Genomic DNA, 23462 nt, shown 5'->3' on the forward strand with positions numbered 1-23462 from the left:
TGAACATCAACACAGTGCCTGCGTTGCGACCAAAAATTAGACACACAGCCCTACGCGATTGATGCACTGCCGAGCAGGAATGATGCACCCTGACCTCCGGAGTGAAGATTCGGCACAGTGCCTGCCGCGTGACAGAAGATTTGACGCAACGCCTACCGGATCGACGCAATGCCTGTGACTTCTTCCCACACGCCCAGGATTTCCACGCATTATCCATGGGCATCAAAAGGACCCTGCATCACAGTGAGGACCCAAGATTGCACGCCCGAAATCTAAGCAAAGCCCCTTGCAGGTGGAAAGAAAGGACGCATCATCTGTGCCGCGTCGGAAAATCCGATGCACTCCATATTTTTCGACGAATCTCCTCCTTTGCGGTGGCTGGGTGTGTAATATAACGAAAACCAGGTACTTTGTGCACACCAGCGACAACTGTTGATTTTTAAGATCTAAGACTCTTTTCAATCTTGCAAAAGTGATATTTCAACTTGTGCTTATTGAATCTTTATCGTTATGACCTTAATTTAACTAGATAAATATCATATTTTTTTAAACCTGTGTGGTGTATTTTTGTGGTGTTTTCACTGTGTTATTGCATGATTTATTGCACAAATACTTTACACATTGCCTTCTAAGTTAAGACTGACTGCTCAGTGCCAAGCTACCAGAGGATGGGCACAGGATCATTTTGATTGTGTGTGACTTACCCTGACTAGGATGTGGTCCCTATTTGGACAAAGGTGAATACCTCTTCCAACTAGAGACCCCATATCTAACATTGGTGATCAGCGGTGAGGATAGGACTTGTGTTTGTGCAGTAACATACAACAGCTACGTGTACACTACCTCGCCACAGTTGAAGATCAATTTGATTTTCCTCTTTTTGCTGCAATTTCTTTTTGCTTGGCATTTTTAACCCAATCCTAAACAACATGTCTCTGGCTGGGTTGCAAGGAGGAGCTGGAGAGTTTGACCTAGCTAAGCTGAAGACATACACTGTCAGCCAGCTGAAAGGATTCTGTAAGGGGATGAAAGTACCTACCTGGGGTGCCTCCTGGAAGGAGGAGTACCAGAAGGCGCTGAGGGCCTGAGCAGAAGCCCATTCACAAGAGAATGTTGAGATAGAAGAGCCAGAGGAGGGCTCTCTTTAGAGGATTTGCCAAAAGCAGTGGGGATGACACCCCTGGAATTATACCTCCTGCTAAACCAGGGAACAGTGTCTCAAGACACGGCCTGACAACAGAGGAAAGGAGGGAGGAGAGAGAGTTTCAACTGCAAATGGCAATGTTAAACATGGAGGCAGAGGAGAGGAAGGCTGAGAGAGAAGGCAAACAAGCTGAGGCTGCAGCTGAGAGGGCCTTGGCTAAAAAGAAACTACTTCTGGGTCATGAACTGAGTCTTAAAGAGCTGGACCTGAGGTCTAGGCAGTCTGAGTACAGCAGTGATGGTGGCAGCATACATACAGGACCTGCTGGAGACAAAAAGGTTTATATACCCAGAGATGTGGTGCCAAGTTATGTGGTGGGAAATGACATTGCTAAATGGTTTGCCGCATATGAAGTTGCACTAAGGGCTCATGGGGTTCCTGAAGAGCTATGGGGGGCGGGCTTGTGGAAACATGTGCCAATACTTGGGAGGGACACACTTCTTACACTAGAAGTTGGGTATCTGAACAAGTATGCCCCTATGAAAGCCATTTTAATTGCCAAGTTTGGATTGACCCCTGAAAAGTATTGCCAGAAATTCAAGGATAGTACCAAACTCTCCAACCAAACTTGGGTAGACTTTTATGATTCTTCCAGCAAGGCACTGAATTGATGGGTGCGGGGCAGTAAAGTAAATGATTATGTGGTGTTGTATAGTCTGCTCCTGAGAGAGCATATGCTCACTGTTTGCTTTACAGAGTTGCGCCAGCACTTGATTGACAGTAAGCTGACTGATCATAGGAAGCTTGTTGAGAAGGCGGATCTCTGGGCTAGCACCAGAGTGTCCAAAAAGGTATCTGGGGGACACACCCACTAAGGTGGCCAGAGTTTCCACCAGAAGAAAGAGAGGGTTGAATACATAAAAATAAGGCGTTCTCAAAAGGCCCCCAAAATAATTCCCAAGGGGATGGTGGTACCCAGTCCCATACTGATTCTGCTAAGAAACCAGGATTCTTTGACTGTAAGAAAGGGGGATTTGTACCCCAATTATACAGAGTGCACTAAGTATGGTCACTCTAAGGGTGACTCCAAGTGTCCCAAGAGGGCACAGCCCCCCACTGGAGGGCAGACACCTGGGTTGGCTAGTGTAGCACTCGGGGAGGAGGTATCCCGATTTAGCTTTGGGGAACAGACAGAGGTGACCCTAGTATCCCTGGGAGATGAGGAAATGGTGCCAAAAGCCCAAGGGGTGGAGGGTCTGCGTGACACAGGAGCCAGCATGACTACTGTCAGGGGTCAGCAGGTGTCAGCAGAGCAGGTTATCCCCAGTACATTCCACCAGGTCATAGTCGCAGACAATCGTGAGGGTCACCTACCGGTGGCTCTGGTTCCCTTTGAGTGAGGGGGGCCTCTGGTACTCTGAAAGTAGCTGTGAGTCCTGCCAGGCCTGTAGATTGTCAGTTGGGCAACAACCTTGAGCATGCTACCTTGAAGGAGGTAAAGCTCAGGTCTCGCCAGGAGATGTTAGGTTTTTCTGAGTGGGTCTGCATGACCACAAGGTCCATGGCTGCCCAGTGAGTGAGTCAAGGGCGCTTGGAGCCTGGAACAATGGCCCAGACAGCTGGCAAGGAGAGGGGCAAGCGGCATGGGAAACTGGTCCCTGAAGGTCCCACAGTGGTTGACGGGGTCCCTGAGGTGGAGGTCTCTATGCCAACTGGGGAGGACATTGCTGCCCTGGGTAACCTACCTGAGCTTGCTGGATGGCAAGCTGAGGGTGGGCCAACCAGGGAGGAATTCTGCAAGGCACAGAAAGAGTGCCCCACTCTTGAGGGTCTGAGGCAACAGGCCTTAGCCCAAGCAGCAAGTGAAGCCTCTGGCGATCACCATATATATTTGGAGAATGATCTCCTCTATAGTGAGCTTAAGGTACCAGAGGCTGGGGGAGCACATGTGCTGGTGGTCCCCCAGTGCTACCGGGCCTTCCTACTGGGTCTGGCTCATGACATCCCCTGGTGGGACATATGGGGCAAGACAAGACCTTCGCCAGGCTTGTCACCCACTTTTGTTGGCCCCGAATGCGGATGGCCTCAGATGCATTCTGTAGGTCCTGTCCAACCTGCCAGGCTAGTGGGAAGACAGGAAAAAGGATCAAGGCTCCCCTGGTCTCACTCTCTGTTGTTGGCACCTCCTTTGAAAATGTGGGCATTAACATCATTGGTCCCTTGGACCCCAAAACTGCCTTAGACAACAGGTTTGTCCTGGTGGATCATGCCACCCGCTACCCAGAGGCAATCCCTCTGAGGACAGTGACTGCACCGGTAGTGACCAGAGTTCTGATGGGGATATTTAACCGTGTGGGATTCCAAAAGGAGATTGTGTCTGGCAGAGGCACAAAATTCATGTCAGCCTATGTTCACCACCCCTTACCATCCTCAATCTAATAGTCATGTGGAAAGAGTCAACAAGACCTTGAAAGGCATGATCACAGACCTCTCTTAGGCCATGAGGCATCCGTGGGACGTCCTCTTGCCATGCCTTCTTTATGCATATTGAGAGGTGCCTCAGAAGGGAGTGGGGTTTACTCCCTTTGAGCTCCTCTATGGGTACCCTGTCAGGGGCCACCTGAGCATAGTGAAAGAGGGGTAGGAGAAAGCTCCCAGGAAACCCCCCAGGATGTGGTCAGTTACATGCTGGCCTTCCGCAACCAGATGCAACGCTTCTGGAAAAAGGCCAAGAGCAATCTCCAGCCTATTCATGAGGTTATGAAACAATGGTACGACCAGAAGGCCACTCTGGTATAGTTTCAACCTGGTGACAATGTTTAGGTGATGGAACCAGTAGATCCTAGGGCTCTCCAGGAGCGCTGGACTGGCCCACTTGAAATCAAGGAGCATAAGGGGGAGACCACTTACTTAGTGGACCTCAAGACCCCTAGAAACCCCCTGAGGGTGCTCCATCAGAACCGACTGAAGCCTCATTTTGAGAGGTCTGAGGTCAGCATGCTTCTGGTGACAGATGGGGGTATGGAAGAGGAGAGTGAACCTCTCCCCGAACCCTTCTCTGCCAAGGAAGGTGATGGGTCAGTGGAGGGTGTCAATCTCTCTGACTCCCTGACCCCGGATCAGAGAGGGGACTGCTACCAGTTACTGGAACAGTGCTCCTCCCTGCATTACCTCACCCTTTAACTCACACACTTGTGTGTCCATGATATTGACACAGGAGACAGTCCCCCTGTAAAAAACAAAATGTACACAGTGTCAGACAAGGTGAGGGTTAGCATCAAGGAGGAAGTTGCCAAGATGCTGGCTCTTGGGGTGATAGAGAAGTCCAGCAGTCCCTGGTCCAGCCCTGTGGTGTTGGTTCCCAAGGCTGGCGCTCCCGGTGCCAACCAAAAACGTAGGTTCAGCGTGGACTACCGGGGTCTCAACTCTGTCACGAAGACAGGCGCCCACCCCATCCCCAGAGCTGATGAGCTCATAGACAGGCTAGGTGCTGCCAAATTCCTCAGTACTTTTGATCTCACATCAGGGTACTAGCAAATCTCCTTGATTGAGGGACATTACCTTCCAATGGTTGGTTAACGGGGTCCTAGCTGGGAAGGAGGCATTATGCGCAGCCTATTTAGACAACATCGCTGTCTACAGTTCCAGCTGGGAGGAGCACCTGCTCCACCTCGAAGAGGTGCTTCAGTCTCTGCAACAGGAGGGCCTGACCATCAAGGCCAGTAAGTGCCAGATTGGGCAGGTTCCCGTGGTGTACTTGGGACGCCTAGTAGATGGTGGCAAGGTGCAGCTCCTCCAGGCCAAAATTGAGACAATCATGGCCTGGCAACCACTTAAAACCCAAATTTAGGAGAGAGCCTTCCTGGGTCTCTCTGGATATTACCTTAGTTAAGGGCTATGGCACCATAGTGGCCCCCTTAACAGAACTCACATCTCAGAAGCAACCTAGGTTGGTGAATTAGACCGGAAAAGCTCATAAATTTCACAGTAAAAAGTTAGCATCACACAGTTATGGGTTAGGTGTGTGGGTTGTAAGATAGGTAAATTCTGTAACAGTGAGAAAGAGAAATTAATAAGGTTTTAAGAAAAATAAATAAAAGCCACATGGAGTAAGAAGGAAAGAAAACAGAAATCTAAAAAAGTAAACGAAGACGGGATAAAATGAAGAGAGTCAAAGAAATTGAGGAAAGGAAGAAAAAATATAAGAGGAGGAGAGAAGAAGGATAGACGGGATAGTGCAAGAAGAAAAGCCAAGGTGAAGAGAGGGTGGTAGAAGGGAAGAAAAATGGAATGGAACATGGAAGAGATAAGAAAAGAAAGAGTGATTGAAATAAATGGACATATAATAGACAGAGAGAAGGGAAAATAAGGGAGAAATAAACGTAGAAAAAAGAAAGAATGGAAGACGAAGGAGGAGGAAGAGGAAAAAAATTAATAGGTGAAGGGAGAGCACGGAAATAAGCAAAATAGAGGCAAGGGAACATGACACGATGTAGGAAGGAATAAGGAAATCAAGAAGGAAGTTAGGAGGGGAAAAAGGGAAAACGAAAATGATATGAAGAAGTAAAGAAAGATGGATAGGAAGCAAAGAAGACATGGATCAAGGAAAAAAGTAAGTGAGGGCCAGTGACACATTTTCCTGTATTTATGTCGTGAAGTCATATGTGTTTCCTGTCTCTGCAGACTAAAATGCTGAGGCCCTGATTCCGAATTTGTTGAAGGGATGGGTTCCGTTTATCGCAGCTGGCAAGTAAGGGTGCTCCTCGGTACGTTATTTATCGACTGTCACAAGTTTTTGGGCAATAATATGCCATTTTATTTCTGACAGCACCAAATCCTCATGGAACGGTAATTACAGACTGTTAAGTTCAAGTTAGTTTGACCTGCTGAAAATTAAAGAAAGATTGGTATATTTAATGCATCTGGTAATTAACAGATGTGGTAAAAATAATCTAAATCGTAATTCAGACTCCTATGCAAACATGGATTTTACTTAAGCGTCAGAAAACGCCGACTCACTCGTAATTAAGGCCCAAGTCAAGTTACTAAAATGTAGTAAGAGAGAGAGCTAAATAAAGGGTGTAAGGAGGAAAGAAATGCTGAAAAAGAAAAAAGAGAGGGAGCGTGAGAGGATGAAAGGTAAGACAAAAAATAACATGGACAATAGACTGAAGACCTGAAGGGAGGAAGAAGGAAATAAGAAGGTAGAATGAAAGAAAGATTAAAAAGGAGGATTCATAAAGGGTAGAAAGGAACAGATGCAGAAAGAAAGGGAAGCAAAGCAAACGAGGAGCAAGGAAACGGGTATAAAAAGTAGGGAAGAAATGAACGTAGAAGAAAGGGAAGTAAAAAGGAAAGGAAGAAGGAAAGGAAAAAATGAGGTAAACTAAAGAGAGAAGAATAAAAAAAGAAAAAGAGATTAGTAATAAAGTAAGAATCTAAATGAGGTCAAAGATTGAGGCTCGACTTCTCGCCTTCTTGCACAAAAAAAATCAAATATTGCTGCCCCAGTCAAATGCATTGACAAACACATTTTCAAACCAGAGACATCCATGGCTGAACATAAAGAGACCACAGATAACCAAGATTTGTCAATGGACTTAACAATGGGCGGTTATAATAAACAGGACAGATTTTTGTCATTGACTATAAAAAGTGAAATGCTGCAGTGTGATCACGGGTCATAATCTAAGAGTTCCGGGTTCACTTTCGCTTGGATAGATGTCATACCCTTTATGCCCCTAGTAATCCTGTAAAGCAAACAATCCCCTTAACACGTTAGCTGAATTCTTAGATTGTACATATTTGTATACGCACTTTTCCACTGATTTGCTTTAGGCATCTTTAACTCGAATGTTTTCAGTGTATTGTGTTTCTTTCCTTCTGTTCCCAGAATCGAGTGGATTTTTTGCAATTGATGGTTGATTCTCAGACAGAAGACATTCCAGCATCCAATGGCGTAAATCACGGGTACAAAGGTAATAATATGCACAGTCATAAAGTGTTCTTTCGTATCTAAGATAGTGAATGAGATCAGAAGGACTGACAGTAGAGAGTTATGTTTTTTTTAAATATTTTTCACGTACATCATAACACTATGCAATGCATATTTTCGATGCTCAAAGCTTGAAAAAAAGGGCACAATAAAGGTCTGAAGAAAAAAACGCAAAACGTACAAGTTAATTAATTGTGAAAAACGAAACAACCATCCATTAAATACAAAGGCTACAATTAATAGAAAATGTAAAAGCTGGCCAGTTCTTACATTAAAGCAAGTGGACTTTCATCTGAGATTGGTCTCATCCTTAAATTCTTCAGAGCTTGAGTTCCATAGCTTAACTCAAGCCACCTTATAGTATATGGTTTCTAGTTGTGATTTAAATCTCTTGTTGATGGCAAGTTCAAATCCAGGTTGCAATGTGGACTTTGGTGGGGTGGAGACCATGTGGACTTTGGTGGGGTGGAGACCATGTTTAACTCTAGACAACTTAATTGTCTTGTGACCTCATGACATCAGTTCTTCAACGAAGTATAAGAAGAAGTAGTACACACAAAAAGGGAGTGGGCTTTGGACCAGTTCCCTACAACCACTGGCTTTTCTGTTGTTTTCATGCTTTTCATTGCTTGGTTAGGCTATCTATGAAGCCCGTGTCCTTTTTAGGTCGGTTACATCACCTTATTTATGTTGCCATTTGATTTTGGGGATGGGACATCAGGTAATCCTTTTGTTAGACTGCAAATGCAACATGATGTGTAGCTTGTATTGAAGAGAGACAGTTTGCTTTGTCTGTAGTTACTTGGCTGTCAGAAAGACACAACATAAAGCAAGACACAATAACATAGCATGGCATAGCATGAAACAAGATACCACACTCTAGGATAACAGCAAAGCACAACACAAAACATTCAAACATAAAAAACATGGAATAACAGAGCCTGACATTACACAGTGTAGCGATAAGTGAAACAGCATATCATAACACAGGATAACTTAATGTGGTGGCATGACTCAGCATAACGCAACATGCCACTACATAGTACATCATGGCACAGCATAACACAGCACTCAAAAACATAACCCTTAATTTGCGGGGTGTGGCCAGAATCATGGCTGACAAGAAAAATCATCTAAACTGTGAATCCTGTCAATAAAATACAACAAAATGTGGGACAAAATTGGCTATCTGCAAGAAGAGCTGGGTGCCTTTGCGCTGAGAAACAGCAAGGCTCAAGTGGAATCGCTGTAGGGGCTAGCACAGAGCAGGAAAGGGCTAGGTCCTGGGAGGACACACAAAGCAAGCTCTAGAAGGCTGCAAAACAAGCTAGTGCCCAGGCAACAGTCATGGAGTGAGTTGTGCAGGGCCACACAACGACGTGAGAGGCAGCATGAAGCCTTGGCATGCAGTAGACTCAGAGCACCAATGGTGCTATAAGTTGTGGGTTGGGCATCACCCCGCTCCTGCACAAAGAGGGGAGAGTGAGAGAGTGAGAGAGAGAGAAAGACAGAGAGAGGGAGAGAGAGAGAGAGAGCTAGTGACCTCAATGTGTGGACCCTGTGCAGTGGGAGATGCCCAGGTGGCAAAAAGAGGTTGGGGCACCCAGAAGGGTGTTGAAGGGCTTAAGCACACAGGGGTTCAACTGATGAAAGTGGGGGCAGCTGCTTGTTGTGGGACTTTACAGGTTGGAGATATTAAATGACTCATGGTGATCTGGTGTGGCAAAGGAGTTGAGAGGAGGTATTTCCCCCCACAGAATGGGAGGACTGGGACAATTTTGGCTGATTGCCCAGATGTGTCCTGGTGAGCAGTAAAGAAGGGTGTTTCTCCCCCGCACCTAAAATTCACTCATAACCCACACAAGGGACTTTATCACGTGTAACATTTCTGGGATTTCTGGGATTTTAAGTTGAACACAGTGACCATGTAGTATGGCAATGGATTTGCAACCATACTGTAGTCACTAATGTGACCCACAGTTAGGACCAATATACCTTTTGAGGTGCTAACTGCTGGAATCAGTGGATATTCAGGGTACTACAACACACAGTAAACAACCTGTGCTTGGGGCAGGATTAAATTTAAACCTTGATAGTGGTATCACTGATATCTGAGTCCAGTGGCAAAGGGATGGAAATGGGGTTTCTGGTTGACTAGGGAATGCACCTAAGCCAGACAGAACCCACCACTCTAGTCAGGGCAAGTACGTTATACACCGAGATAACCTGTGCTTACCCTCTGGTAGCTTGGGGGAGTAGAGTAGGCTTATCATCAGAGGCAATGTGTAAAGCCCTTGCCCAACACACTCACACAGAAACACAATGAATACACAACAAAAGAAACTCTACACAAGATTATATAAATATGTATATGTGTATATATGTATATGTTATTCTTCATAGAACTAGACCAAAATGTTTTTCAGAACATGTACCTTTTCGGATAGTACTCACTACCCTAATCAAAAACACGAGTAAGGTGATACAAATAATACAAGCACTGTTCCAATTATCATGATAATGCCTGAAGGGCACACAGTGTTTAAATAGGCAATTGCATGGGACTTGATAGTCACATGAAGGGCAACATATAAAGATCAAGCTCCAGCGCACCAATGCTTCTATTCGGTTATTTACGGTAATTAGACTGTAGAAGGACAACCATCCCCCTTTGGTTCAATCACCGGCAGTGTTGCCAGATTGGGCTATTCCCCACACAAATGGGTGATATTTTTCTCATTTGTGCGAGAAAAAAACCAAACTGCAAGGCCCTAATTTCTAGGCGTAAATTAGCCTGTTTTACGCATTTTTAAAGCTGGGGCGGTGCCTCAGCATTATCAGCACCCGTGCCCCTCCCCCTCATTCTCTGGTAGTGGTGCAGTCACTGGGTCGACAGCCTTGCTCTCACTGAGAGAGACGCCGATGCCGGCACTCATTACGTGACGTCACGTAATACAACAAACAATTTCCAGTCCCCTGACTTCAGATGCTTGCTCTCCTCGTTCTATCTCTGCTCTTAGCCTAAGCCTGCCCCTCTCCCCCAGGCCAGCTCTTACTGCCTGCTCATACAATAATGATACCAGTAATTACATTAGGTGCAAAGACACATGCGCATAAATATAACTACTTTTATGATTGACACCCCCTCCCTGTGGGTAATGGATGCCACCCATCAAGCTAATTCTGCACACGAAAGTACTTCTAATGATGGCCCTGTTTAAAGAAAGTCACTGATGCCTGCCAAGGCCCAGTGTGGGTCCAGTCCTTCAGTGAGTGGGATGACTGGTGAATCAAGTTTAGTAGCAACTCAGTGACCGAGCCTGAAAGAGAAAGTCTCTTCTTATATGTTGTTGGTCGTGCTTGAGGGCCTGCCTGCCATGAAAGGTGATTAAGGACTGCAGTCAGGCACTAGAGGTTCATTCAGGCGCGGCCCGTCCTTTAGGGCGGCGGGGCCATGCCCCCCCACCTTTTGCCCCTAATGAAGAGTGTCTGTCAGGCTGAGCATTTTCAGCTCAGACAGCCAGGAGTGAGACATGTGTGATTTGTGCCGGCTCATAGCTGCCTGAGCTGAACTTTGCTGAGCTGAGGAGGTCACAGCTCATATGGGCGTGACCTCCTCGACTCAGCAAAGGTGTCTCGAGGCCCTCCCATGGGTGATGAGGAAAGCGTCACCCATTGACTTCGACCTGGGCGCTTCAGGTATAAGCCCTGAAGCGCCCAGGGTGAGTGTCAATCAGTGACACTTCGTCACAGAGTGGGGTGTGGTCAGCAGTCTCACTGACCCCATCCCACTCTGTGACGAGGCTGGGACTACTGCCTTCCCTCATAGGCTGACCTTCCCTCAGCCAATAAGGGAAGGCAGCAGTCCCAACCTTCCTGGGACCTCAAAGCTGAAGGCAAGTTTGTGTGTGTGTGTGTGATGTTTTAAAATGAATGTTTGGTGCGTGCGTTCATGTTTGAATGTTATGAGTGTTGTTAATGGATGGGCATGCGTGCATGTGTGTGTGAAAGAATGAGTGTGTGTGTGAACTTTTAAAATGAATATTTGGTGCGTGCGTGCATGTTTGAATATTATGAGTGTTGTTAATGGATGTGCGTGTGTGTCTGTGTGTGAAAGAATGAGTGTGTGTGTGTGCTTCCTGCCCGCCCCCTCCCTCCTAAAGCTGCCGACCACCAATGGGTTCATTGCCAGCATAAGCTTTTTCGTGGCACATATTTTCCAAAATACATTGCAGCTGCAGGCAAAGGAAGTGAATGCTGTTTGTGTGCATGGGGTGGTAAGCAACTATCTTGCATCAGAGAGGGTTGTGAGTCAGTGGTTTTGTTGGGCATGGCTTGATGGAATTGGTGATACACAATGGAGGTGGATGGACTTTGGAAGAAGTAGCACTCTGAGGCATCTTCAGGCCAGTTATTTTCAAGTGGCACTAATTTTCATTATAAATCGCAAAATCTATTAAAGCCATACTAAAAGTCGAAAGTCTGAAGCACTGGTACTATCCCAGAGTAGTTTTTGGTACTTAGAAGTGCCAGTACTCTCCTATTTATAGTATTGCACCAGGACAGACCCCTACAGGTGCTCTGTCTTTCAAATTAAAGAAGTGAAGCTACTCAGTATCTGACAGTACGTGCCCATTGCAAGTACTGTAGTTAAGTGTATTAATATCAGGGTCACTAGAATTCTGCTGCAGGGGAGGACCAAATTATGTGGCATGTAGACTAAATTATGTGGCAAGAAAATTTTTATTATTATTACTTCATTATTTTTTACACATAATAACACCGTGTAGAGGTAGGTCGCACCTCATTAGTACCAGTTCAACACCCAAATATAGCAAGAAGCAACAGATAGGTATCCAGTCAACCTTTGCAAAGGGCTTTCCAATACACAGCAACAAGTGTTGCCACATTTTTAATAACTTCTGAACCATTTGAGATAGCAACTAATTGTTTTGTTGAAATCTTCCAATTATGCAGCAGATGATGGATTATATCGCAAATGCTGCAAAACCATAATTATGCAAAACAAGCTGCAGCTACACAATTGCAGTGGCCCTGATTAAAGTACTAAAAAGACTTCCTTTGGATAGTAATAATATTTTTGTGTATAGACAAGCCCATCTACTGCATAATGTGTTCAAGTCAGACTTTTGTATTTCTCCAGCCCAAACACTTTAAACGTATAATGCCTAGCAGTATGGATGATATGTGACTCCTACACCTTGTAACCCTTTGTCTTATGTTACATTCCTTGAGATTTGCACACTTCTATGGTATATTTTATAACGTGTGTGTGTGATATATAACACTCTGACAGCCTACCTTCACCCTGTGATTAGTAGCTGCTGGCCTAGTGCTAGTGTCAGCAAATTACACTTGGATAAATTGAGCATATTTCACTGATGCTGGCCGAGAATCGGGTCAATATTTGCTGCCAGAACTGGTTGAGGCCCAATCATGTCCTGCACATAAAGGACAGAGTAAAAAGCTGGTCCTGGAGAGAAAAGCAATGGTGTGAGAGATACAAATGGAGGATTTCAGAAAGATGTAGAGCAAACAGGCCCCATAGCCCTAGCCTCAATATGCCCAGAAAGATGGACATATGAAACTCTCTGTGACCCATCTTCCAGGTGCACTGGTGCAACTTACAAGTGACCACCATTCTGTTTGCTTTGCAGAGAGAGCAAGCCTTGGATGTCCATGTAGTCTAAACACTTTAATGGCACACTGGCAGGCACTGTGAGAAATTCATCCTGCTTTCAGCCGCAGGACTCAGTTGTGTCCTGTCATAAACACCCACCTGCAATCTGAACTCATCTAGACACCTGGAGGTGACTAAGTTCACAATGTGCACTATACAAGAGTCATGTGTTGCATGAAAATATACCTACAGATGCACACCTAAAAAAGCAAATACTTCCAGGAAATGAAGGATGGAATTAAAATGAAGGTATTATGTAAACAAACACTGCTTTGCTGGCATCAATTGCCTTATGTTTTTTTACATACATTACTGAGAAATAAATCCACGCTTATACCTTACAATTTAAGGATATAAACTTAGGTCCCCTTAGGGACCCAGTTCAAAGTTACTTTTAGAACCTGCCGCACTTAAAGGATGACTGATAGGTGTAAAGGAGTTACGCAGCCTAATGAGACTCCATGGGTCAACAGTAAAAAGTGAGTGGCACAGTGCTAATGATGAAGTGGGATGGAATAGGATGGGAAAGGAGAAGTGATGACGGTGTCAGCAGACTTGAAGGAGCATTAGAGTTGAGATGTTGGTGGAGGGTATCACTAAAGCTATTGGGAAAAAAGTATTTTAACTTTCTGCTCCAAATGCCTTGCTTTCATTATGCCCCCAAACAAGCCCATCTTCTTCTTTTCAACACTGGGATATTTAGTACAGTCTGTGGTGCCACACAACAGTGTAGGTCTTGTATAACATTTAGGCCTTCATTACAACCCTGGCAGTTGGTGTTAAAGCGGCTGTAATACCCCCAACAGGCCGGCGGGAAAAAAAAAAGGGGTCATGACCACGGCGTTGACCGCCAACACAGACAGCCACTTTAACACACCGACTGCCATGGCGGTAGCAACAAACACCGCGGCGGTCACCGCGAACAGATAGGCGGAAGACAATGTACTGCCCACCCCATTAGAACCTGCCAATCCGCCAGCTTTTCTGGGGCGGTACCAACGCTATCAAAAGCACGGCAGAAACAGTGTTTGGAAGGGAAACCACTCACCTCTCGACACTTAACAAAGAACCAGGACGCAATGGAACCCGAGTTACAGGTCCTGCCCATGCTGGTCTACCTCCTCATCCACCAGGAATGTCAAAGGCGGCGGCGACGACCACAGTGAGTACTGCACCTAGCACACAGGGGAGGGTGGGGAGGAAAAAGAGAGTGACACACACACGTAACACCCCCACCCTCACCCCCATACCATACACACAAACACATGCATCAACATTACATTTACACCCCCTAATCCCCCGGAAGAACGCAGGACAAAAGGAATAGAGTCAAATCCGTGATATATTAGAAATAGGCAGGTATACGTAACGAATATAAAAACAGTATATGCAAATATTTACAATATCTACATAAGGCGGTACATTATCCTTTCCAAATGTCCATGGGCCACTGGGCCAAAAATCATGGGCCAAGCCTACACTTGACTCCTGCCTCAGCACGGAGAGAACACTGCAGGGGCATCAGGTCGTAAACACACTGGCACCTCAGGGGGATGGGGAAGGGGGGGCACCTAAGCCGGAAGATAGAATAACATCACTGCTCCTGGAGGGGGCTCCATGCCCACTGCGATGTCCTGGGGAGCGCAAAGCCACAGTCTCTCAAGTGGGTGGGGTTCCCACTGCTTGGTCCTGGGGAGTGCAAGGCCACAGTCTCTCAAGTGGGTGGTTTGCCCACTGCTTGGTCCTGGGGAGTGCAAAGCCACAGTCTCTCAAGTGGGTGGGTTGCCCTCTGCCTGGTCCTGCGGAGTGAAAAGCCACAGTCTCTACAGTGGGTGGTTAGCCCACTGCCTGGTCCTGGGGAGTGCAAGGCCACGGTCTCTCAAGTGGATGGCTTCTTCCACTGGTTCTGGAGGGGTCCTTGTGCCCAGTGTGCTTCATCCTGCCAAGGAAAGGGTGAGTGGATGCATATCTCCACTGGTTCTGGATCGGGCTTTGTGCCCAGTGTGCTTCATCCTGCCAAGGAAAGGGTGAGTGGATGCATAGCTCCACTGGTTCTGGAGGGGGCCTTGTGCCCAGTGAGTCAGCACTTGGGGTGTGGCAGTTCACATTCCCTCACCTGGGTCTCTAAGGCACGAGATTTGCAGGGACCAGGTAGCATGATAGTCCATGGAGGCAGTGCCAGACCCCATCCTGCGGCGACTAAGGCTGCAAACTGGTGGTAGTGCCGGTGCTGGTGGGGGTGCTGCCAGTGGTGGTGGGAGGCTCCTGCCCGTCTCCTGCAGCTTCGGACGGATGCACACTGGGGCTGCTGCTGCTGATAGTGGTCCTAATGTCAGTGGTGCAGGTGGCGGTGCTTGCAGTGGTGATGCTGGCGGTGCTGGCCGTGGTGCAGGTGCCAGTGCTGCCAGTGGTGGAGGGAGGCACCAGCCCTTCTCCTGCAGCCTCAGATGGCTGGCCACTGGGGATGCTGCTGTTGAAAGTAGTGGTGGCAGCGTCAGTGCAGGTGGCGGTGCTTGCGGCGGGGAAGCTGGCGGTGCTGTCCGCGGTGCAGGTGGCAGGGCTCTCGGATCTGATGGTGGCCACTAGGCCCTCACCTGCAGGCTCCGACGCCTGAAGTGCCTTGCCTTGGCTTTTCTGCCCCTTCCTCACCTTGGCAGATGCTGTTGGGACCTTGGCTCTGGAGTTTTGGAGGAGGCCTTGCAGGGTGGGTCGTGCTCCTTGCCCTTGCCGCATGCTGTCCCCTTCTTCACCTTGGCAGGTGGTGGAATGGTTTGGTCCTTTGCAGAGGTAGGTGGCACACTGGCTGGCCTGACGGGTGCCCCCTTTGAGCCTCTGGGAGTTTCAGGTACCACAGCGGACGCCAACTTGGTGGCTGAAGTGCTGGCATGGGTTCTGGATACCCTGGCTCGAGGGGAACAATGGGGGGGGGTAGAGAACAGGTCAATGTTTACCAGGAAAAGTTTTTTAGACACACTGGGGCGGGAAGGTGGAGAGGGTGAAGGTGCATGGGCTGGATGCTGTTGTGAGGTGAATGGCTGTTGGGTGGGTGGGTGCTTGTGTTTGTGTACTTTAAGAGGAGGGGTCACAAGCGCACTGGTAGAAGACACAGGGGATGTGTGCATGGTTGTGGAGGTGGTGACTGCTCGTGAGGGGAGTGTTGTGATGGGCATGCTGGTGATGGAGGTAGTGGATGAAGATGTAGTGCATGCAGGTGTGAGTGGAGACTCTACTGGGAGAGAGGTGGAGGGGGACACAATGGAGGCAGTGGATGTTGGTGTGTTTGCATGGGTATGGTGCTTGTGTGAGTGCCTGTGAGATGATGTATGGTGCTTATGTTTGCCTGAGCCACTTTTGTGTGGTGATTTGGGTGAATGCTGGTCTGAAGGTGTGCTTGGGATAGGCTGGGATTGAGGGGATTGGGTCTGGGTAGAGGAAGTTGGAAGGGGAGGCTAGACACAGGGACTGCCATCAGTGTGGAGGCCAGAGCCTGAAATGCTCTCCGTTGGGCCACCACGCCAGAGTGAATGCCCTCCAGGTATGCATTTGTTTGTTGCAAATGCCTCTCGACACCCTGGATGGCAATCACCATGGTTGACTGCCCAACAGTGAGGGATCTCAGGAGGTCAATAGCCTCCTCACTGAGGGCAGCAAGGCTGACCGGGGCAGGGCCTGAGGTGCCTGGGGCGAAGGAGATGCCCACCCTCCTAGGTGAGCGGGCACTGGAAACATGCTGAGGGGCTGCTGGGAGGGCGGTGCTGGTAGGGAGAGTGGCGGCTGTACCTCTTGTTGGGGTGGGCACAGAGGTGTCTGCCACCGCCAGGGAGCCTCCATCGGAGGAGGAGTCGCTGTCTTTGGTGTCCCCTCCTGTCCCCGTCATGGTGCTCCCCTCACCCTCTGCCCCACTGGCACCCTCACCGTCAGTGGATTCGGCCTCCAGGCCCATGTGGGATGCAGCTCCCTCCGTCGCCGGTGCCGCTGCTCCTCCGCCAGATGATGCTAATGTACATAAGGACATAAGGCCCACATCCTCCACCCAGGTACCTCCTAACGTGTGGAAAGTCAGGTTTCAGATTCTGTACTCACCCCCTTGTGGCTGCTGTGATGCCTTCAGGCGCCCATCCAACTCTGGATAGGCCACCGCCAGGATGCGGTACATCAGGGGTGTCATGGTGTGACGGGCACCCCTTCCTCATTGGGAGGCCAGCCACAGCTGGGCCTCCGCATTCTTCTTTGCCCAGTGGCGCAGGTCCTCTAACCTCTTGCAGCAGTGGGTGCTCCGCCTGTCAAAGACCCCCACGGTCTGCACCCCGTTGCTGTTGGCACGCCAAAAACCTGTTTTCTAGTGGGCGCTGACCTGCAGGGAAAAGACAGCAGAAAAGGGAATTAGTCACCCGTCCGGATTGTCAGACTCATTGCCCACCAGATCCCACCCATCCCCTGACACACATACATTGATCTCCTTACATGCTGCACTCTGGCCAGGACGCCTCTGCCCCCCCTACATGTGGCTTACACACACAGTACTCCATATATTCATGGCCCTCACATCATGCTCACAGTATACTCACCTGTTTGTCTGGAGGACCGTAGAGTAACGTGTACTGTGGTAGGACCCCATCCACCAGTTTCTCCAACTCCTCCAGAGTGAAGGCAGGGGCCCTTTCCCCAGACACATGAGCCATGGTTTGTTCCAGACACAGGTCACAGCAGCACTTGCAGTGTAGGTCCTCTCCTGTTGAAGGTCAGGTAGCAAGTGAGTGATTAGATAGAAAATGACAGTGACAGCCACAGCAGTGCGTACCGTCACCACGGCATACATCGCCATTGGCTCCTAGAACCCAAATGGCCCAATGATAACCAATGCGATATTGCGCTGCAGTCATTGACCGCCTATTGCGACGGTGCACAACACCAGTGCAATTACCTAATTTCCACTTGTCCCTCCTCACAGGTCAGGCAGCCGCCATTTCAGGGGGGCACAGGGCATTGAACCAAACAGTGTCACAGCAGACATTGGCACATCAACTGACTCTCCAGTTCACACCCTGTTTCTGTAAAGTAAACAAATAATCATTACTACAATAGATGTGTGAATATGACCCTCTGCTCACCGTTCTCTTCCATAGGCTTCAACCGCTGAGGCAGAATATTAGATGGTGTACAGACCCCTGGTGGACCTTACCACAATGGAGGACAGACACATTATCATTATCATTACCTGCAGACTTGATCGTGCCACAATCCAAGAACTGTCTGCCCAACTGGAGCCCGACCTGTTGTCAGCTATCCGCCAGCCACAGGTATCCCCCCTCTTGTGCAGGTCCTGTCAGTGCTCCATTTCCTGGCAAGTGGTTCCTTCCAAACAACAGTGGTCATGGCATCAGGGATGTCTCAGCCTATGTTCTCTAACGTGTTGACCAAAGTGTTGTCTGCCCTGCTGAAACACATGCGCAGCTACATCGTGTTCCCCCAGGTGGAGGATTTGGTCACATTGAAGGCTGACTTTTATGCCCTGGGACTTATCCCCAACATCACTGGTGTCATTGATGGTACACATGTGGCATTTGTCTCCCCCTCCGGAGAACGGAACAAGTTTACAGGAATAGAAAAAGCTATAACTCTATGAATGTACAGATGGTGTGTTTGGCAGACCAGTACATCTCCCATGTGAATGCCAAATATCCTGGCGCTATGCATGACGCCTTTATCTTGAGGAATAGCAGCATCCCATATGTGATAGGCCAACTCCAAAGGCACCGGGTGTGGCTAATAGGTGAACCAAAGGTCCCCACACACTATGAGTAGGTGTCTGGGTATGGGGTTCTCCCTAAGGTTTAGTGTGTGTCTAACAGTTGTCCCTCAATATTTGCAGGTGACTCTGGTTACCCCAACCTCTCATGGCTACTGACCCCAGTGAGAAATGCCAGGACAAGGGCAGAGAAACGTTACTATGAGGCACATGGGCGTACAAGGAGGATTATAGAAAGGACCTTCGGTCTCCTGGAGGCCAGGTTACGGTGCCTCCATCTGACAGGTGGATCCCTGTACTACTCACCCAAGAAGGTGTGCTACATCATCGTTGCATGTTGCATATTGCATAACCTGTCCTTCAGACGCCAGGTGCCTTTTCTGCAGGAGGATGCTTGGAGATGGTCTTGTAGCAGCGGTGGAGCCTGTGCAGAGTGAGGAAGAGGAGGCAGAGGAAGGAGATGTTGACAACAGAACCAATATTATTCAGCAGTACTTCCAATGACACACAGGTAAGACACTGTAACTTCACTTAACGTTTCAGTTATCTGTTGAACATTGTACAAGGCAGCCTGTTTCCCTATGCCTACGGCCACTGACTGTACCCTTTGTATCTCTAATTTCAGATCTCTGTGCCCCACTCTGGCTCCTGCTATGTGTACTGCTGCCCACCAAATGTCATCCTAAAGTATGTTTCACTGTACTTTTGAGTTGCTATGCTTTGATAATGTTGTACTAATACATGTGTGAATCATTTAACAGACTCCAGATTTGTATTTTTTCCAAGGGTGTTTATTTAGGTGCTCATAAGTAGAGGGGGGTGTGCAAGGGGCTGGGCTGATGGTGAAGGAAAGTTAAGGGTAGAGTCCAGTCTCTTGGTATCACAGGTGCATTGTACAATGGGGCATAGGAAGGGGAGTAATGGCAGTTCAAGGTGGACAGGGTGATAGTGTGGGGCACAAGGGTGACAATCAGGAAAGTCTTATTTCCTGGCGGGGGTCTTGGCAATGTTCTCTGGCTTCTGCCTGGATCGCAGGGACCGTTTGCGGGGTGGTTCTCCTTCTGTAGGGGGTGGGGTGCTGGTGGCCTGTTGGTCCTGTGCCGGGGCCTCCTGTCCACTAGCGCCGGCGGAGGTGGAAGGCTGTTCCTCGGTTTGGCTAGTGTCAGGCGCCCGTTGTTGTGCCACTGCCTCCCTCATGGTCTTGCCCATGTCAGCCAGCACCCTTGCAATGGTGACAAGGATGGTGTAGATTTTTGTTAGGTCATCCCTGATCCCCAAGTACTGTCCCTCCTGCAGCCGCTGGGTCTCCTGCAGCTTGGTCAGTATCTGGCCCATCGTCTCCTGGGAATGGTGGTATGCTCCCAGGATGTTCGAGAGTGCCCTGTTGAGATTTGGTTCCCTGGGCCTGTCCTCCCTGTCACACAGCAGTCCTCCTAGTTTCCCTGTTGTCCTGTGCCTCTGCCCTCTGAACCGTGTGCCCACTGCCACTGACCCCAGGTCCCTGATCGTCCTGTGTTTGTGGGGTTGCCTGGGGTCCCTGTAGTGGTAGACACATTGCTGATTGATGTGTCGTGAGGACAGTGGCATGGGCCAGCTGGGTGGGTGCTGCGCTGGTGTTTCCTGAGGGGGGGCTCTGTGGTGGGTTGGGACTGTGGCAGGGGAACCGATGTCCAGAGGTCCGGGATGGGCCATGTTGGTTATCGTGATCCAGGCATGCAGAGCTGCGGTCATCACTGTGGGCCTCTTCTGTGGCGGGACTGGATGTAGCTGGCACCTCCTCTCCGGTGACGTTGCATATGGGTCCTGTGGGGATGCAAATGCAGTGTTAGTGTATCTGCGTGTGCCATCTTGTGCATGGGTGTGTTTCCCTGCATGATTGTGATTTCCCTGTCAGCTTGGCCCTGTGTGAGTGGTGATTTTGTGGGCTGGGTGAGTCTCTCTACTGGGCATGCTGTTGTGATGGGTGTCCATGCCGGTGTGTGATGGGTGTCCATGTATTGGTGTAGCATGCAGGGCTTGGTTTTGGGATGGGTGGGTTGTGTTAGTGGGGTATATGTGAGGTGGTGGAGTGATGGGGTGGGGGTAGGGGTAGGAGTTTGTGATGGCATGCAGGTAGGGTGGGGGGATAAAGTAGTTAAGATTTGACTTACCAGAGTCCAGTCCACCTGCTACTCCTGCAAAGCCCTCAGGATGCATGATCGCAAAGACTTGCTCCTCCCATGTTGTTAGTTGTGGAGGAGGAGGTGGGGGTCCACTGCCAGTCCTCTGTACTGCTACATGGTGTCTTGCTACCACAGAACGCACCTTCCCCGTTAGGTCGTTCCACCTCTTCCTGATGTCATCCCTGGTTCTTGGGTGCTGTCCCACAGCATTAACCCTGTCCACGATTCTCTGCCATACCTCCATCTTCCTTGCAACGGATGTCTGCTGCACCTGTGATCCGAATAGCTGTGGCCCTACCCGGATGATTTCCTCCACCATTACCCTTAGCTCCTCCTCAGAAAACCTGGGGTGTCTTTGGGGTGCCATGGATGTGGTGCAAGTAATATGTGTGAGGATGTGTGGGGTGAGATGTTGGGGTGTATGCTGTGATGTGCGTGGATGGTGTATGGGTGATGGTGTTCTGTGCCTCTGATTTAGTGGGTGCTCCTCGCTTGTCTCTCTCTGTGTGCTATTGTTTTTTGGGCTGTAAGGGGTTGTGGGTAATGTGGGTGTGTGTTTTATAGTGGTGTGATTGTGATGTGTGTATGTGTGTCAGGTGTGTGTAGTTTGAATTGTCCAATGTTGTGTAGTTTTGTAAGTGTGTGCCTATTTTGACCTCGGCGGTGTGTACCGCCAATGATTCACTGCATTTGAAACACCACTGCGGTGATGCGTGGGTTGTGATACTTTGGGTGTATTCCTGTTGGCGTAACAGTGTAGTTTTTGATATCGCCAGTTTATTACTGTCCTTTGGGCTGGCGGACTTGTGTGGGCTTCTGTTTTGTGGCAGAATTCTCAGTGTGGGTTATAATACCCATGGAGGAATACCGCCGTGGGCACTGTATGTTGGCGACCGTCAGCACGGCAGTATGCAACATTTACCTCCACGGTTGTAATGAGGGCCTTAGTGCCAGAGTAAGTTTTCATGGTGAAGAACTTTGGAGTAGAAGGCAGGTGAGTCATCGGAGTTAGTGACTATCTCCTTTCTGGCCTTCTTACATTTTAACTAGAAGGAGTGGGCCTCTCGCTGTACTGTCATGACCCTTCCAGCTTTTCAAACCAGTCAAAATCGAATTGCTTTAGCCCTAGGGTGGTTTCTTTATATGTGTATCATTGTGTGGTGTTAATCCTACAAAATCCATTAAATATACTGTATTAGAAGCCACATTACTTAAAGAGCTTCAACATTTCCAAACTTGGGCTTAATAAGGATGGCTTGTAGTCTGATCTTGTAAAGATGATTAATCAGTGCCAGACTTAGATTTGTTGTTACAGAAGTGCCAGTTACGTCATAGAGGGGACCAACCTTTAAACATACACATATTGAAAATAAGTTAGAATTATGGTCAGAATAGTCCTGAAAGCTCTTTTTGCATACTTTGAGAATTGCCCCTTTTGGCTGGTTTTTGGGCTTATAGTAGTTTGCGTTGGGTTGAATTTGAGCTTTAACTTGAACGGCTTTGAGCCTGTGACGGGCCTCAAAATCTGGCAACACTGATCACCGAGCTCCTTCTGTGCGTGAAGAGAAGAAGCAAAGCACCCGAAAGTTCTGGTAAGATTTATCTACTTATTAGCATCAATTCTTTTAGCACACTGTGGCAAGGGAGACGTCCTTCGGTCTCACCTAGCTGCCCCGCGTTTTCAAATCAGTGACAGTGTGCAACTACAGGCGTCAGATACCTCTCTTGATCTCTCCTGGTTGTGCCACCTTTTGAAACAAAGCACCCAATGGGTCGAGGTACGGTGACTCCTCCCCCCAGTGCCTTTATGGCCGGTTCAGGGCCCACACCACCGCTGGGGTCTGGCTCCAGGCGACTCCTTCTTAGCAGCCTTGGCGCAGAGGCCAGGCACGCAGGGAGCTTCCTTCACTGGGAGATGGCTGGATTGCAGATGTGTATGGCTGGCAGGTCAGAATTGGCAGAGACCTGGGGCCCTGAGCAGACCTGCACAGGGCACTCAAGGCAGCAATTGCACTTCTGACTAGCCCCCCCCTCCTGAGTTTGGCTTCTGCCGTGTCAACCCTGGAAGGTAATCCCTGGTTGTCACAATGACATGGGGGCCAGCACACGGAGGCTTCTCTCGATGCTATGGCACCAGGTACCCAACCAAGAACGTTTGGTCCCCTTGAAAGCGCCTGGCCTCAGTGTTACTTCAAATCACTCAGAATTTAGGGGAAATGGAGCACTCACCATGTGCTGACCTCCAAAGATCTGAACATGCGCTGTTAGCCTTAGGAAAACATGGAGTGCTCAACATGCGCTACCTTGTACTTCTCCTGGAAAGTAACCACACTCCATGTTTTGGGGCAGACGAAGTGCTTCACCTGTAATGTGCTTGTCAGGCCAAACCCACAAGAGACAAAGTCCAATGCAGAGCTGCTGCAATGCAACCTCTTATGGCCCCGAGTTTGCTAGAACAGATGCAAACCAACAAGCCCTTGCAGAAGACTTGGGGGACACACAGGCAGTAGCAGGCAGGCCAGCACAAAAGGGTCCTTGGCAAAGGGGCAGTCCCTCGAGCAGCCTTACAGGCAGCAGGATAGCACAACAAAGCAGGTAGTCCTAATGGCGATTACTCCTGGCAGCACAGCAGTCCTATGGAAAAGTGCAGTAGGTAGAGCCAGCAGTGTCTGGTTACAAGTCCCATGCAGTGTCTAAAAACATGGAGTCAG

General features: G+C 48.7%; 1 protein-coding gene across 1 annotated transcript in view; it reads left to right on the plus strand.

Moving 5' to 3' along the window:
* LOC138261212 (cytochrome P450 3A21-like) overlaps nt 1–23462 on the plus strand; it is a 184025-nt gene that overhangs the window by 90482 nt on the left and 70081 nt on the right. The window contains exon 9 of the mRNA XM_069209965.1: nt 7038–7122. Coding sequence (XP_069066066.1) covers nt 7038–7122 — 85 coding nt within the window. The remainder of the gene's footprint in view (nt 1–7037; nt 7123–23462) is intronic.

Source organism: Pleurodeles waltl, chromosome 10 (assembly GCF_031143425.1).
Source record: "Pleurodeles waltl isolate 20211129_DDA chromosome 10, aPleWal1.hap1.20221129, whole genome shotgun sequence".
NCBI classification, from domain to species: domain Eukaryota; kingdom Metazoa; phylum Chordata; class Amphibia; order Caudata; family Salamandridae; genus Pleurodeles; species Pleurodeles waltl.